Below are 16,773 nucleotides of genomic sequence, written 5' to 3'. Positions count from 1 at the left end.
CGGACGAGTGCAAATCGAAACGGGACAAGGTCTCCTCGTGTGCGAGGCGGGTACCTTTTTGATGGTGTTGTGTTTGCCGGTGCCGCGCTCGGCGGCTTCCCCGTGCAGCAGATCCAAGGCGGTCTCCCGCTCCTTCAGCTTCAGCACCTCGATTTCCGTCTTCAGTTCGTTCAGCTGCTCCTGCAGGTGCTTGCTCTTCTCCAGGTACTCCACCCTGGCGGGCACACAAAAAAACCACGTGGCCTGGGGGGGTCAAACGGCGCCAAGAAGGACCCCACCACATCCCCGGGGGGGGGGTGGAAGCGGTCACGCTGGTTCACACGCCGCTTTGCACGTTATTAAGGACAGGGGGCCGAATGAAGCGCAAAACTGCCACGCAGGGGGGAAAAGGTGGCTCGTCCGGCATCCGCCAGGCCAGATTTCCCAAGAGTGGGAAGGGGATAGGGATTGGGGGAAGGGGGAGTGGCTTAAGTTCTGCTCTACCCAAGATGTGCTAGTGGTTCCCAAACTTTTCAGCATCACGCCCCCTTTTTGATTTTTGAGAAACTCTCTTCCCCCACCCCCCAAATAGCAGCAAAACGTGAGCAAAAAAAAAAAAAAAAGGAACTGACCAGGACTGAAACAGTCACCACCCCCTTTAATTCCCAGGACCAGTAGTACTCCAGGGGAAATTGACAAAAAAAAAAAAAAAAAAAAATTGCCCTTTTAAGAGCAGAGCAGGCAATTGCCCTTTTAAGGTGGCCATTTTGAAGTCTGCCCAGGACCCGCCATCCTCCCCCTGCCCCGGATGGACCTGGCTCTTTCTTGGAGGGGGGGGATTTGATGAGGGGGCTGGGTCACTGTGCCCCCCCCCATTTTTTCATGCCGCCCCAGGGGGGCACACAGCCCATTTTGGGAACCTATGTGCTAAAGCTTCCTGATCTGGACAGGGAGGGGGGTCCACACGGTTGAAACAATAGGCCCCTTTAAAGCAGTGGTTGCTGGCAGGGAGAAGGGGTGGGGTGGGGAACGCAGGGGGGCTGGCAAGGCAAATCTCCGTCACCCAGCGTGTGGGTCTCTGTCATCCTCACACACGCTGCCCTTCACATCTCAGCTCCCAGCCCCACACATCCGTGGGCTCGGGGCCTAGCGAGGAGGGGCAGCCCACGGCGGGATTGCTATCCATTCCTGCTGCTTTCAGGAGAGGTGCGGGGCCAGGGCGGGAGGGAGCCTGTCGTAGCCCCGCCGCACAACGTTCAACGGGGCCCAGCGAGAGCCGGCTTCCCGGCCCCCTATCTCAGCCCTGAACCTCCTCCTGCACCCAAGATGGGAGTCCCCATGCACCCAAACTCCTTCCCAGAGCTTGCATCCTGAACCCCCGGCTCTGTGGACGCCCGCGGCCACTCGAGGCCGGCCACTTACTTCTCCTTCTCGATCTCCATGGACAGCCGCTTCATGTCCGTGTCCTTGAAGTCGAAGGAGAGGCTCTCGCCGAGGAGGCTGAAGCTGGGCGAGTCGGCAGGCAGGGCGGTGGTACCTGAGTTCAGAGGCTGCTGAAGAGAGAGGGCGGATGAAGCGTCAGTCGGAAGGAGAGCAGGCAACGGCCGGCCCGACCGCCGCGAGCTCTCGAAGGGCGCTTGGGCGACGAGCCGCCGCCTTGCTGGCTAAATCACCGACAGAAGGGGCCTCAGCGACCTCCAGACACACTGGCCGAGCAAGTCTCTGTTTTGCCCGGACGGGATGGTCCTCTTATTTTAAAATCACGACTGGAGCAGAAAAAGTGAGTAAAGAAAAGTTATGGACTTGTTCCCACCATCTAACAAAGGAAATGAACAGGCAGCCGGTTTGAAACAAACCCACGGAAGTTTTTCTTCACGCAGCGCACAGCCAACCTGTGGAACTCCTCGCCACAGGATGCGGGGAAGGCAAGAACTTGAACAGGGTTCAAAAAAGAGCTAGATAGATTGATGGAGGTTAGGTCCACCAATGGCTATTAGCCAGGATGGGTAGGAATGGTGTCCCTGGCCTCTGTTCATCAGAGGCTGGGAATTGGTGGCAGCGGTGGGATCACTTGATGATTCCCGGTTCTGTTCCTTCCTTCTGGGCATTAGCCACTGTCGGCAGACAGGACACTGGGCTGGATGGACCTTGGGTCTGAGCAAAGTTATGTTCTTATGAAGTTTGCATGGGTCCCACAATGCCCCCGACGAGACGGCAAGCAGCTGGAGTGCCGGGGGGAAGACGGGGGAGGGGAAACCAAACCCGCCTACCGTGTAAGACGACTTGCTGGTGATCTCCAGGAGCTTCTGCTTGGCTCTCCGCTCGGACTCGCGCGCCTCTTGGAGGTCCTGCTTCAGCTGATCGGCCTCCTTCGCCCTGCAACAAGCCACGACAAGGGTCAGGGCTGTGCTCGTCAGGGCGGGGCAGGGAAGGAGGGGAAGTCTGAGAAACGCCGCCGCAACAAATCGGGCAAGGAACGCTATCGAGGGGAGAGAGACGCTCTCTCCTCTCCCCCCACCAGCAGTTTCCAACATCAGGCTCGCACTAGGAATGTTAAATAGCGGTGAATTGAATAGTCGAGTGACCTCATGAATTCTTAGCCGTTACTCGATTAGCTGACAGTCCCCAGGGATGGCAGCCAGCACGCTCCAGCCCCACTCCCGAGGAGCTTCCTGCCGTCCCGCGTGGGGCGCCAGGCGGGAGCTGGTCCGTGAGGGGAGCCAGTTGAAAAACCAGTTCCCTGCTGCTTCTGAGACACGCAGTCGATGGGAGCCTATATGCTTTCGCTCATCGGATAACTGACTCCACTATCGCATCCCTAGCTCAAACCCATGAGAAAAAGAAAGGCCCGAGATGTTAGTTTCCCATCCAGCAGCGGCCAAAAGAAAGAAACCCGCTGGGTCGTGTGGGCATCACGCGTGTGTTATAACCATGAGGGTTGGCCAGCAGGCTGGGGACTAAGGAGTTAACTATGTCCCCGTACCTAGCCTGGTAGCGGTCAGCCAACAGAAATGCAGATAGGGATTTCAAACCGAGTTTTGGGGTTTTTCTCTCCTTTGTCTCTGGACCAGTTTGCTCTCTAGATACTGAGGGAGACAGAAGACATGTGTCTCTCCAAGAAAAAGACTCTTCATCATGTGTAAGTAGGGTAACGCCTAGATAAATCCATCAGGTTTTATTGTTTTCTGGTTGGGGAATTTGGAACTGAGGCCTGGGCTGCTAGAAATGGGTTCTCCTCTCTTTTGCAACTAAGGCTATGTCTAGACTGCAGGCTTCTTTCGAAAGATGCTCTTTCGAAAGCATCTTTCGAAAGAGCATCTTTCGAAAGATCGCGTCTAGACTGCATGCGGATCTTTCGAAAGAAAAATCTACTTTTTCGAAAGAGAGCACCCAGTGAGTCTGGATGCTCTCTTTCGAAGACGGACTCTTTACATTGAAGAACGCCTTCCTTCGAAAGAGGAACTTTCGAAGGAAGGCGTTCTTCCTCGTGAAACGAGGTTTACCGCCATCGAAAGAAAAGCCGCGTTCTTTCGAAATAATTTCGAAAGAACGCGGCTTGAGTCTGGATGCAGGGGAAGTTTTTTCGGGAAAAGGCTACTTTTCCCGAAAAAACCCCTGAGTCTGGACACACCCTAAGTGTTGGCCCATGGGGGGGATCCTCCATGAGTATATTAATTGGTGGCTCTTACCTTCTAGCCCAAGGGGTTCCCAAACTTTTCAGCATCACGCCCCCTTTTTGATTTTTGAGAAACCCCCCCCCTTCGTCCCCCAAAAATACCAGCAAAATTTGTTGAGCAAACAAAAGGAACTGACCAAGGCTGAAAAACAAAAATAGCAGCAAAACTTTTGCTTTGGGGGGGAGGGAATGATGGGGGGTGGGGGTGGGGGCTGGGTCGCTGCGAAATCCCCGGGGCAATCTGGGAAGGAGAGGGGAGAAGCAGGTGTCGGGTCCCCCCACTCTGACCTTCTCTCTGACTCCTCCGCCATCTTCAGCGCCAGCATCTCGGCCTCCAGCACCTTCTGCTCCATCAAGCGCTTCTCCTCCTCCGTCCGGATGGCCGTGGCTTTGATGCGCTGCATCTCCTGCTCCGCCTCCGCCGCTTTCTGGGCTAGCAGCTTGGCCTCCTCTTCCGTGATCTGGGCTTTCTCCGCCAGCAAATCGGCCGTCTCCTCCGAGCGCATCTGGGGGCCGGCACAAAACGCCCGGTGAGCGTCCCCCGGGGCAGTCCCGCTCCGCGACCGAGGGCGAGCCCCACAAACACCTACCAGGGCCTCGTTGGCCATTGTGGCCTCCTCCTTCAACTGCAGCAACCTCCGCTCCAACTCGTCCCGCGTTCGCTCAGCCTCTTCCCGCATCTGCTTCTCCCGCGCCAGCCGCTGGCGCTCCATCTGGGGGAGAAAGCGCCACATTTTGAGACCGGCGCGCGGGGGCGGCCTCTCCGGATTCAACGCACCGGGGACAAGCCAGGGACGCTTAGCCCCTCTCTGGGGCCCCCTGCAAAGCTCCGCGGGGTTCACCTCAAATGGAGTGATAAAACGTCGACCCAGGCCCCACCTCCAGAGCCAGGGGGTCCTCCAAGTTCCTGGGCCCCTACCCAGCGCGTCTCCGTTCTGGCTTCAGGAGCCCATCAAATTCCAAGCCCTGCCCCATTAACCCCTGAAGCAGGGGGCGGGCAAGATACAGCCCCAGGGAGCAGCCAGGCATTTTGAGCAGCCTGCGGCAGGCAGGGAACTGGCCTTGGAGTCCTGCAGGGCTGCCGGCCAGGAGCCACCTAGGTAGGTGCCTTCCATCCAGAACCCGTCTCTGGCATCCCAGCAACTCCCTACCCCAGATCACAACCCCCTCCCACACCCATACTCCCTCCTGGACCCAGATCCAACCCTCTCCCTTCACCCAAACTCCCTCCCAGACCCGGACCCAGATCCCAACTCCCTCCTTCACCCAAACTCCCGCTCACACCCCACACTCCCTCCTACACCCAAACTCCCTCCCGGACCCGGACCCAGATCCCAACCCCCTCCTTCACCCAAACTCCCTCCCAGACCCGGACCCAGATCCCAACTCCCTCCTTCACCCAAACTCCTGCTCACACCCCACACTCCCTCCTACACCCAAACTCCCTCCTGGACCCGGACCCAGATCCCAACCCCCTCCTTCACCCAAACTCCCTCCCAGACCCGGACCCAGATCCCAACTCCCTCCTTCACCCAAACTCCCACTCACACCCCACACTCCCTCCTACACCCAAACTCCCTCCCGGACCCTGACCCAGATCCCAACCCCCTCCTTCACCCAAACTCCCTCCCAGACCCGGACCCAGATCCCAACTCCCTCCTTCACCCAAACTCCCGCTCACACCCCACACTCCCTCCTACACCCAAACTCCCTCCCAGACCCGGACCCAGATCCCAACCCCCTCCTTCACCCAAACTCCCTCCCAGACCCGGACCCAGATCCCAACTCCCTCCTTCACCCAAACTCCCACTCACACCCCACACTCCCTCCTACACCCAAACTCCCTCCCGGACTCTGACCCAGATCCCAACCCCCTTCTTCACCCAAACTCCTGCTCACACCCCACACTCCCTCCTACACCCAAACTCCCTCCCAGACCCGGGCCCAGATCCCAACCCCCTCCTTCACCCAAACTCCTGCTCACACCCCACACCCTCTCCTACACCCAAACTCCCTCCCGGACCCGGACCCAGATCCCAACCCCCTCCTTCACCCAAACTCCCACTCACACCCCACAACCTCTCCTGCACCCCAGCACCCTGGTGCACCCAACCTTGGAACCAGACCCCGCACCTGCTCCATAGAAAAGTGCAGCCCTCAGCCACTTACCAAAATCTTCGCGTATCAAAACGTGCCCATCAAAACTTATTCCCCCTCCCACCCTGAAGCCTCTTAGTGGCGCATCATCTTCAAAACTGGAGACAAGGCTCCTGCCCGGCCCCCACAATGCCGAGGAGAACAATTTTTCTCCCTCCTCCTTGCTGTTCCGAGCAGCGGTTCGCAGATCCACCGGGTGGGGTCCAGGGAGCGGAAAAGGTCTCCGAACAGAAAGCAGTGATACGTACAGTCCAATGGGTTGACGGACGCTTATTAGCTACAAGCGACGGGCTGTTCCTGCCGCCTGCCCTGGGGCGGAGAGAGGCCAGGACCGAATGAGCATGCAGGCTCGGGGACCGCAGGGCGCGATTTCTGATGGGGTCGGACGCAGACTGATGTTTATAGCAAGGAGGCTCTCACCTGCTTTCTGGCCTTCTCCTCCCGGGCCTGGGCTTTCATCTGCTGCACCTCCAAGGAGTCAGCCTTCCTCCGCCGCATGAACAGATCGTGGTTACCGATGCACAGCTGGAGAATCTGCTCCGGAGAAAGAGGAGAGGGAAGGAATGAATACATGCCTATAGGGGTGACTGATTCGTTGCCATTCTACTGATGTGGAAACTGAGGCACTGGAAGGTCGAGTGCGTTACCCTCACAGCGGTCTACATCCCATGGCAGTTCCTTAGGTGCGGGAGCGCAAGGCCCCCTCCAGGGTCCAAAAGCACCATCGGAGGAGGGTTACAGAACGAATCATCGAACCGTAGAACTGGAAGGGACCTTGAGAGGGCATCAGGTCCAGTCTGCTGCCCGCACGGCAGGACCCAGCATCCTTTAGATCAGTCGTTCCCAAACTTTTCAGCATCACGCCCCCTTTTTGATTTTTGAGAAACCCTCATCCCCCCCCCCCCCGTCAAAATAGCAGCAAAACTTGTTGAACAAAAAAAAAAAAAAAATTTACAAAATTGCCCTTTTAAGAACAGAGCAGGCATTGCCCTTTTAAGGCGGCCATTTGAAGTCTGCTCGGGATGCTCCATCCTCCCCCTCCCCAGCCAACCTGAGCTGCACAGACTGGGCTCTTTCTTGGGAGGGGGACAAGGATTGACAGGGGGTCTGGGTCACCTCACGCCCCCCTGGAATTTCCTCATGCCCCCCCAAAGGGGGCGTGCCCTAGTTTGGGAACCTACGCTCTAGATCATCCCTGATTGACGTCTATCCAACCTGCTCTTTGATATCCCCAGTGACGGAGATTCCACCACCTCCCTGGGCAATTTATTCCAGTCTCTCGCCACCCGGACAGGTAGGAAGTTTTTCCTAATGTCCAGCCTCAACCTCCCTCGCTGCAATTTCAGCCCCTTGCTTCTTGTCCAATCACTAGGCGTCAAGGAGAAGAATTTTTCTCCCTCCTCCTTGTCCCGCCCGGAGACGCCCCTGTCTGCGGCCGGGGGGTGGGGACTGGAGCGGCCCCCTCGCCTCCCCTTTAACCAGTTCAACGATGCACTCCAGGGACTGGACATCCCTCACCCTCTCACTTAGGGGCGGTGGAAAAGGAGGAAGTGAAACTGATCGTGATGGAAGAAGAGCAGAAAACAGTTTGGACAGAGGAAAACAGGACCCTCGGAGGGCATGATGCGGGTCACTTGTACTGGGAGAAATCGGGACAGACAAGTCGTTAATGCTACGGCAGTAGGCCAGGCCCAACGGCGAAGGCACAGACACCGGCGTGTCCAGTGAGTGACGTTTTCCCTCTGGCCTAAGAAACATCTTCAGAGAATCCCTTGGCATGGTTCACGAGATTAATCGTGATCGGTTAGTGGTTTCTGGGAGACACGGTAGCAGATCAGCACAAGGGAGCCCAGGGGAAGCAAAAGATTTGGGGAACAAGGGAGCTAAGAACATTTTTTTTCCAGGGCAGACATCACCAGACGGCTCGAAAAAAGGGGAGAAATGAAAGTGAAGGGGAGAAATTAGCGCAGATCCACCCTCTCCCCCAGAGACGATAACTTCGTGACCGCATGCAGCACGCAGTATCACACCTGCCATCCACCCACAGGAGCCCAGATGTTGGAAATACGGCCCCCGGAGCCATCCTCGAGAGCCGTGGCGGCTGGCAAGGCTAACACCGTGCTGGAAAACTCACCAGCTTGTTCACCCGCAGCTTTGACGAATTGAATTTAAAGACGTCGATCTTTTTGTCCAGGGGTTTAATCGTGAACTGCAAGGAAAGAGAAAGGACGTGGTGACCGGCCGGGGGCACTGGCACAGCACCGGACAGCGGAAAGAATCAAAGCGCCCTGGCTAAGCAAGAGACGTCTGATCCCCCATTCACAGGTCTTGGATGGAGGTCCGACCCACAGGACATAGGGGGCTAGGAACAAGGAGGAGAAAAACAATCGTGACCCATCAGGGTAGAAAAACTAGTTTCAGCTGCCCTGGGGGTTGGGGCTCCATTAAAGCCTGCGGAGATGGAATCGAATAATTCTATTGAGGCTTGGCAGAACTGGGTTTCTTTTTTTTGGTATGAATAATTTTGATGGATAATATTGATGTTGATTTTTAAGCCTTTCCCCACATGTATTGATTTAAAATCTCCCAGCCGCAGGAACCGCGGTATTTCAGACAATGGGGCAGTGGGGGGAGTGGACAATTTAATCTCCGAGATCGATGAATCTTACGCTTTCTGATCGCTAGCACACAAAGCGTCAAGCGTGCATGGGAAAAAAATACGCCAAATACACGTCCTTACAGAAAACTCCGACAAGCTCCAGCAGCCGATTTCTGACTTTGTCGAGCTGTAAATGGCGACCAACCACCAAAACTGTTCACGGGTTTGTGTGTAAACGGGCGTAAAAATCGAACCCTTCCAAGCCTAGCTATAGCTCATCCACAGTTCTAGTCTCTATCTCCCATACCGTCTATTCTCCAGGACTTTGGCTAATTCAACCCCGACGTTACAGATCTTATGTCCTCCTCCCGGGGTGATATGACATAACAACACAATCCAAGTCTTTCGCATAGGCCGGTGAGCATGGATCTTTTTGAATTTTAACCCCACCCCTCTGTTATTCGCCAGAGGGTTGGGCTGAAAAGTGGAAGGCCATTCTAGCTACAGTCGATCATTATTACAATCAATGAGACACCTCCGCTGTGTCCAGACAGCTCTCATATACTGCTAGGAAGCCTGCTTCTCGTAATTAAGGTCCATCTGTGATCATCGCCGCGTGAGGATTACTGACATGATAGAAGGGACCTCGAAAGGTCATGAAGACCAGTCCCCTGCCCTCACGGCAGAACCAAGCACCGTCTAGATCATCTCCGATAGATGTCTGTCCAACCTGCTCTTAAATTTCTCCAGTGATGGAGACTCTACAAACTCTCTGGGCAATTTATTCCAGTGTTTAACCATCCTGACAGGTAGGAAGTTTTTCCTAATGTCCAACCTAAACCTCCCTTGCTGCAATTTAAGTCCCCTGCCTCTTGTCCTGTCCATTTTTCTCCTTCCTCCTTGTAACACCCTTTTAGATACTTGGAAACCGCTATCCTGTCCCTTCTCCGTTGTCTCCTTTCCAAACTAAACAAGCCCAGTTCTTTCACTCTTCCCTCATAGCTCATGTTCTCTAGACCTTTCATCATTCTTGTTGCTCTTCTCTGGACCTTCTCCAATTTCTCTACGTCTTTCTTGAAATGCGGTGCCCAGAACGCGACACAATACTCCAATTGAGGCCTAATCAGCACAGAGAAGAGCGGAAGAATGACGTCTCGTGTCTTGCTCACAACACTCCCGTGAATGCATCCTAGAATCATGTTTTCTTTTTTTGCAACAGTGTCACACTGTTGACTCATATTTAGCTTGTGGTCCGCTCTGACCCCTAGATCCCTTTCTGCCGTACTCCTTCCTAAAAGTCGCTTCCCGTTCTGTGTGTGTGAAACGGATTGTTCCTTCCTAAGTGGAGCACTTTGTATTTGTCCTGTTTAAACTTCATCCTGTTGACCTCCGACCATTTCTCCAGATCAGTATGAATTATCCCTCCTGCCCCGAGGCTGACCAGTTTCGGCCCTCCCGTCCCAACCGGACCAGGCGGGACTTGAACCCATGATCTTCTCCTCCCCAGGCGAGCACCCTATCCCCTAGGCCACGCGGGAACCAGCCACACCACCTTACTAGCAACCCCTTCCAGCTTGGGATCATCTGCAAACTTTATAAGCATCCTCTCTATGCCGATATCTAAATTGTGGATGAAGATATTGAACAGAACCGGTCCCAAAACAGACCCCTGCAGAACCCCGCTCGTTAGGCCCTTCCAGCAGGACTGAAAGCCATTACTAATGACTCTCTGAGTAGCTAGTTTCTTTAGACAGGGAATTGGTCAGTTTCACTCCCAATTGTCAATTTGAACTCCTTTTTCTAATGGCTCCTTATTCTCACAGGAAGCCATTTCTAGTCCCCGAAAAAAAATCGAAGTTCAAAGCGACCACGGGTGTTGGGCCTACATCACCTGACCACAGATTCAGCCGGCTGCACTAAGCTTTGGGCAGGTTCAGAGCAATGTAACGCAAAAGCGAAAGCCAACTGCTTTTCGTACCAGGAATACGTTTCATTATATTCACGAGGCCGGGACATATTTCCGGGAAGAGATTTTCCTCTGGGCTGAACACAGAAAGGGAATTTTTTTTTTCCTTTTAATATATTCGAACATAAGAACGGCCAGACTGGGTCAGACCAATCGTCCAGCCAGCCTAGTGTCCTGTCTGCCCACAGTGACCAATGCCAGATGCCCCAGAGGGAGGGAACACAACAGGGAATCCGCACGTGATCCCTCCCGTCACCCATTTCCAGACAAACAGAGGCGAGGAACACCATTCCTACTCATCCTGGATAATAGATATCAATGGACCTAACCTCCATGAATCTATGTAGCTCTTTTTTTAACTCTTAGTTTTCACAACATCCTCTGGCAAGGAGTTCCACAGGTTAACGGTGCGCTGCATGAAGAAAAACTTCCTTCTGTTTGTTTTAAATTGCATCGATTTCGTTTGGTGACCCCCTAGTTCTTACATCATGGGAATAAGTAAATAACTTTTCCTTATTCACTTTTTCCACACCTCTCATGATTTTATAGACCTCTATCCTATCCCCCCTTAGTCTCCTCTTTTCTAAGCGGAAAGGTCCAAGTCTTTTTAATCTTTCTTCATACAGGCCCCATTCCAAACCCCGAATCATTTTTGTTGCCCTTTTCTGAACCTTTTCCAATGCCAAAAGATCTTTTCGGAGAGGAAGCGACCACATCTGCATGCAGGAGTCAATGGTTTGGAAAATGCTCGAAAAACAAATTCAAAACTAGCTCTGGGGTTCGGGCTCGGGCGCGAAAAAAACGCACAAAAGCCGGGGAACGCACGGAAAGGCCGAGGCAGGCTCGGCTGCGTGTCCCGGAGCGAGTGGGAGTGAAACCGGTGCTCAGCACCCGGACGCGAGCCAGCACGCCTTACCTCCTTGTCGCTGTAGGAGATGTTCCGGATCTCGTTCCACGGAAAGGAGATTTTGGGGCTGAGCCGGTTTTCTGGGTCGTAGATGTGGAGGCCCAGGGCGTCGACTCCGAGGAGCAGTTCCGTGCCTTTCTTATTCTACAGGAGGGAAGAACCGTGCAGGCTCCGTTTGAGGCACGGTGATTGGTATTCAACTCAGGGAGCAGCTGAGCGACGCGGCTCCGTTCGACTAGCTTCATCCCGCCTGGCTCAACGCTCCCTCAGGGATCCAGCTTCCGGGGCCAGCGGTGACTCATTCGCGCCTTCTCGGGGGAAGGTTTTAGGCAGCAGCTGATCCAACCCCCCTCCCCACCGCCCGCTGGTGGATCTGACCCTGAGTGCCACACAGCCGTCTGCAGACCAGGGGGGTCACCAATGCTACAGCCCAGCGCAAATACTAGGGATGCAAGCACGCTTAGCAGCGTCGCTCGATCCCGGGGGACCGGCGCGGTGAGGCCGATCTGCGATGAAAAAGGGAGTGGCCCATTGCTAAGCTAAAACCAGCCCCCCACCGCCTCCGTGGACTCAAGATGCGCCGAGAACCGGACGCGAGCCCTGGACTCACCCGAATGGCGAAGTAATTGACGCCGTACATCTCCAAGTCCTGCGCGATCTTCAGGTATTCCATTTCCGCTTCATCTCTGGCGGGAAAAGACAGGCCCCGGTGATGGACAGGAAAGGGGGACTCCTTCTTAGCCTGGTGGGCACATCCCGCAGGCAAAGATCAAGTCTGGTTCCCAGCAGGAAGGAGAAAGATTCCCTGTCGGCGTCGCGACGTTTCCCGCCTTGCCCCGCCTCTACCCCAATCCCGTCCGCCGACTGCGTGGGCGGTTCCTCGTGCCCCCAAAGAGGCGGGAGAGGGCTACCGCCCATCCTAGTTCATGTCCCGAGGAATCATCGTCGCCGAGAGACACGTTTTCCTACCGGATCCCTACGCTCCTCCACGTTCTCGTACCGCCAGTCCAATGGTGCTTACAGCTGATTCGGGGAGGAAGCGGGGGTGGGGGAGGGGGCTAGCGCTACTGCTGTGAAGGTAGCTGCCAGAGCTATAAGTGCACCCGGCTGCTGACGGTGGCAGAAAGTGTCCCAGCTGAGAAAGCCACCTGGCGCGAAACACTGGGACGACCCGTTCTGCGTTGTAAGCACGGCGCGGGCACGCCTGGGAAGTTACCCGGCAAAACTGACTTTTAGGGACCCAAGACAGCACTGCTCCTACGTCCTCCCCCTCCCGCCGCCCACCATACGGTATTTGTAACGCAAGTGGCTCTTCTGTAGCCAGGGTCTAGCTCCATGGGGTGTACCAAAGCCACTGGCTCTTTTGGTCAATTTCACCACCCGGGGATTTTAACAATCGTCCATTGCAGGTTGGCGGCTGTTTACTTCTGAAGGGTCAGGGTGTTGTCATGAGCGGGGCCCGGCCCGGCCCCACGAGTTATAGGGAGGTCTCAAGGTTCCCAGAGACTGGGGGAGGTGGCTAAGTTCAGAGCCGGAGAGGTTCAGAGCGGGAGCTGGCTTGGGTTGTAACCGGAGAAATTTAAAAACAGCAAATAGTGCTGCAGTCTCTCAGAGACTAACCAAACGGAGACATTTCCTCACCTGGCCCGGCCTCGATGCTCCGCGTACCAGGCTGTTATCCTTTCCTCCCACATCTCGGGAGTCATCTGGTACAGGTTGATGACCTGCGCGGGGCAGGATGAGAAAGCTTCAGCTCGCTCGGGCCTGCCTCGGGGCTTCGTCTCATCACCTTATCAATGAGCGAGACCCAAGGACCTCCTACTCCAAACGCCCTTCTTTCCCCCCTCAGATCCCTCCCACGCCCGATCCGCACGCTGCTCTCCACTTCTAACTAACATCAGAATGGCCAGGCTGGGTCAGACCAAAGGGCCATCTAACCCAGGGTCCTGTCTGCCGACAGCGGCCAATACCAAGTCCCCCAGAGGGAGTGAACAGAATCATCCCGTAATTCCTCCCCTGCCGCCCATTACCAGACAAACAGAGGCTAGGGGCACCATTCCCACCCATCCTGGCTAATAAGTATTTTGGACCTAACCTCCATGAGTTTATCTAGCTATTTTTTAAACCTGTTCAAGTCCTGGCCTTCCCAACATCCTCTGGCGAGGAGTTCCACAGGTTGTGAGAAGAAAAACCAAGCTAAGCCCACACCTGGAACCAGCTCGCAGTCAGCCCTTCGGAGCACAGCGAGCCCACAAGCCTTGCAAATACAGCGGCTATTCCGGCCAAAGGAAGCAGGCAGAAAACCTTCCCTTCCATCTCCACGACAACAACCTAGATACTAATTAAGGGCTCCTCGTTCAGCGTGACCGAGGTCCGCTGGAATCGCTATGCCAGCCATAGAGCGTCGGTCCTGGCTGAATGCCTTACCCGCTTCGGAAGCAACTCCTCTTGCGCCAAGAAGCCCCGTTGATGAACGCTGGGGTCATAGTCCCCGTACTGAAAAGAAAAGCAAAACACTGCAGGGGTCAGACGGCAACCTACACAGACTTCAGCTGAGGAGGAGCTCAGAACCGTTTACAGTCTTAGGGTCTGTCTAGACTACAGGGTTTTGTCGACAAAAGTGGACTTTTGTCAACAAAACTATATCTGCATCTACACTACCACCGAGTTCTGTCGACATAACGTCGACAGGACTCGGCAGTTTTGTCGATGGCTGTAAACCTCATTCTACGAGGAATAACACCTTTTGTTGACAGAGTTCTGTCGACAGAAGGCGTTATTGCATCGACACTGTCCTTTGCGTCTACACTGTCATGTTGACAAAGCAGCTTGCTTTGTCGACAGAACTGGCTGTAGTTTCGACGCTCTTTGTCGACAGAAGTTTTGTCGACATAGCCTCTGTCGATAAAAGCCTGTAGTCTAGACATACCCTTACATTTCATCTCAGTATCCCCCGTCCTTACAATAAACACGGGGAGGGAGAAGAGCAGGCATTGGCCAGTGTGGTCCAGTTGTACCCGTGAGTATTGTGTTCAGTTCTGGGCACCGCATTTCAAGAAAGATGTGGAGAAATTAGAGAGGATCCAGAGAAGAGCAACAAGAATGATTAAAGGTTGAGAGAACATGAGCTATGAAGGAAGGCTGAAAGAATCGGGTTTGTTTAGTTTAGAAAAGAGAAGACTGAGGGGGGACATGAGAGCCGTTTTCAGGTATCGAAAAGGGTGTCATGAGGAGGAGAGAGAAAACTTGTTCATCTTGGCCTCTGAGGACAGAACAAGAAGCAATGGGCTTAAACTGCAGCAAGGGAGGTTGAGGTTGGACATTAGGAAAAAGTTCCCAACTGTCAGGGTGGTGAAACACTGGAATAAATTGCCCAGGGGGGTTGTGGAATCCCCATCTCTGGAGATATTTAAGAGCAGGTTAGATAAATGTCTATCAGGGATGGTCTAGACAGTATTTGGTCCTGCCATGAGGAAAGGGGACTGGACTCGATGACCTCTCGAAGTTCCTTCCAGTCCTAGTATTCTATGATTCTGTAGCGTGGGCCAAGACCAGCAACTCATCCGATGCAGCGGGTTCCCTGCTTTCGGTCACGTCTCCATGTCCTATTTCATACGTTTAACATTCGGGACAGTTTTTAAAGAGGGACTTCACCCGACCAGTAGGGGACATATCTCAGACAGGAATCTGTCCCCCCCCGCCAAAAGTTCTCTTCCACACCGTGGCTCACAAAATACTATTCGCCTTTGAAAAGCGTGCCCGGTCATTCTTAGGGCGAGATTCTAAATCACGTCAAGTGTCTTGTACAACGAAATTGGCCCAACGCTTCAGAAATCATAGAATCGTCGGGCTCGAAGAGACCTCAGGAGGTCATCAAGTCCAGCCCCCTGCCCAAGGCAGGACCAATCAACCAAGCCAGGACTTTGTCAAGCTGGGATTTAAAATCCTCTAGGGATGGGGATTCCACCCCCTCCCTAGGGAACCCATCCCAGCGCTTCACCGCCCGCCTCGGGAAATTGTTTTTTCCTGATATCCAACCTAGACCTTCCTCACTGCAACTTGAGCCCATTGCTCTTTGCTCTGCCATCTGCCACCCCGAGAATTGCCTCTCTCCATCCTCTTTGGAACCCCCCCTTCAGGAAGTTGAAGGCTGCTCTCAAATCCCCCCTCACTCTTCTCTTCTGCAGACTAAATACGCCCAAATATCTCCGCCTCTCCTCGTAGGTCATGTGCGCCAGCCTCCGAATCATTTTGGTCGCCCTCCGCTGGACCCTCTCCAATGCGCCCACATCCTTTTTGTAGTGGGGGGGGGGGGCAGAATTGGACGCAATACTCTAGATGTGGCCGCACCAGTGCCGAATAAAGGGGAAAAATCACTTCTCTAGATCTGCTGGCAATGCTCCTCCTAATGCACCTAATATGCCATTAGCCTTCTCAGCTACAAGGGCACACTGTTGACTCACATCCAGCTTCTCATCCACTGTAACCCGCAGATCCTTTTCTGCCAAACTGCTGCTTAGCCAGTCGGTCCCCAGCCTGTAACAATACTTGGGATTCTTCCGTCCCAAGGGCAGGACTCTGCACTTGTCCTTGTTGAACCTCATCCAATATCGTTTGGCCCAATCCTCCAATGTATCTAGGTCACTCTGGACCCGATCCCTGCCCTCCAGCGTATCTACCTCTCCCCCAGGCTTAGTGCCTCGATTAAAGAGCATCGGCGCAAATGCACCCTCTGCGGTGAGCATGAAACGCGGCACAGGGCCCATAACGCACCGCTCGACTGACAAGGGAATGATTTACAAGGGAAGCGTGAGGGAAATGCGTTGGTTTTAATTCACCTCTCATGGCCCGAGTCACACTACGGCATCATCCTATTAGGAAGACCGGGCGCCGTTTCCCCGAGTCAATCATTTCACGCTGAAAATGCCCTTTGTCTCTCGTTCTCCGGGGGGAGATCCCGACAAGGCAGGCAAATAATAAAGCGCCGTAACAATAGGCACTCGACAGACATCCCAAATCAGTCTCCATTTAATGCCCGAGCGGCCCCGCCAAACACTCACAAACACCAGAATCAATCTCGGCACACAACCTCGGAGCGGCAAAACGGTCAACGCTCAGACGAGTGGGGATTACAGAGAGTGCTATTGATTTCGCGCCAACCCAGATGCAAAGGAAGTCTGCAATACGCCACAACGGACTCGGAGATAAATTAATACCATCGAGAGGCCGCTGGATTGATCCTGAGAGATGCGGCGCCCCAGGCAACCCGGCGCTTCTCAGAACAGGCTGCATAGATCGAATTACTCAACACCCGTCAACAGGGGGAACAGGTATAAAAACGCAGGATTTGGAAGGGAACAACGTTCAACTTCCGACAGGGAGAAAAATGATTTCTGGATGGGAAAGAAATGATAACGAGGATGGATGCGATCTATCCTGGGGGGCCGACGGCTACATAAGGAATGTGTGATTTGAATATGGTCAAGAAA

The 16,773-nt window shown here is 54.3% G+C and overlaps 1 protein-coding gene across 8 annotated transcripts in view; it reads right to left on the bottom strand.

The window, feature by feature from the left end:
* Positions 1 to 16,773, bottom strand: part of NF2 (NF2, moesin-ezrin-radixin like (MERLIN) tumor suppressor) — a 49,367-nt gene that overhangs the window by 15,270 nt on the left and 17,324 nt on the right. For 5 of the 8 annotated variants that reach the window (XM_075916994.1, XM_075916998.1, XM_075916995.1 and 2 more), the window contains 11 exons: positions 13,712 to 13,780; positions 12,926 to 13,008; positions 11,895 to 11,970; positions 11,294 to 11,428; positions 7,947 to 8,021; positions 6,233 to 6,346; positions 4,246 to 4,368; positions 3,944 to 4,161; positions 2,250 to 2,355; positions 1,402 to 1,532; positions 55 to 214 (listed from right to left, as the gene is read on the bottom strand). In XM_075916994.1, coding sequence (XP_075773109.1) covers positions 55 to 214; positions 1,402 to 1,532; positions 2,250 to 2,355; positions 3,944 to 4,161; positions 4,246 to 4,368; positions 6,233 to 6,346; positions 7,947 to 8,021; positions 11,294 to 11,428; positions 11,895 to 11,970; positions 12,926 to 13,008; positions 13,712 to 13,780 — 1,290 coding nt within the window. Of the gene's footprint in view, positions 1 to 54; positions 215 to 1,401; positions 1,533 to 2,249; positions 2,356 to 3,943; positions 4,162 to 4,245; positions 4,369 to 5,779; positions 6,122 to 6,232; positions 6,347 to 7,946; positions 8,022 to 11,293; positions 11,429 to 11,894; positions 11,971 to 12,925; positions 13,009 to 13,711; positions 13,781 to 16,773 lie in introns of those variants that run through there. The other 3 variants (XM_075916996.1, XM_075916993.1, XM_075917000.1) reach the window with 2 other exon arrangements.

Source organism: Pelodiscus sinensis, unplaced genomic scaffold (genome assembly GCF_049634645.1).
Source record: "Pelodiscus sinensis isolate JC-2024 unplaced genomic scaffold, ASM4963464v1 ctg67, whole genome shotgun sequence".
In the NCBI taxonomy this organism is placed as follows: domain Eukaryota; kingdom Metazoa; phylum Chordata; order Testudines; family Trionychidae; genus Pelodiscus; species Pelodiscus sinensis.
Note: the sequence above shows the minus strand (reverse complement) of the source record. Positions and strands in the feature narration are given on the sequence as shown.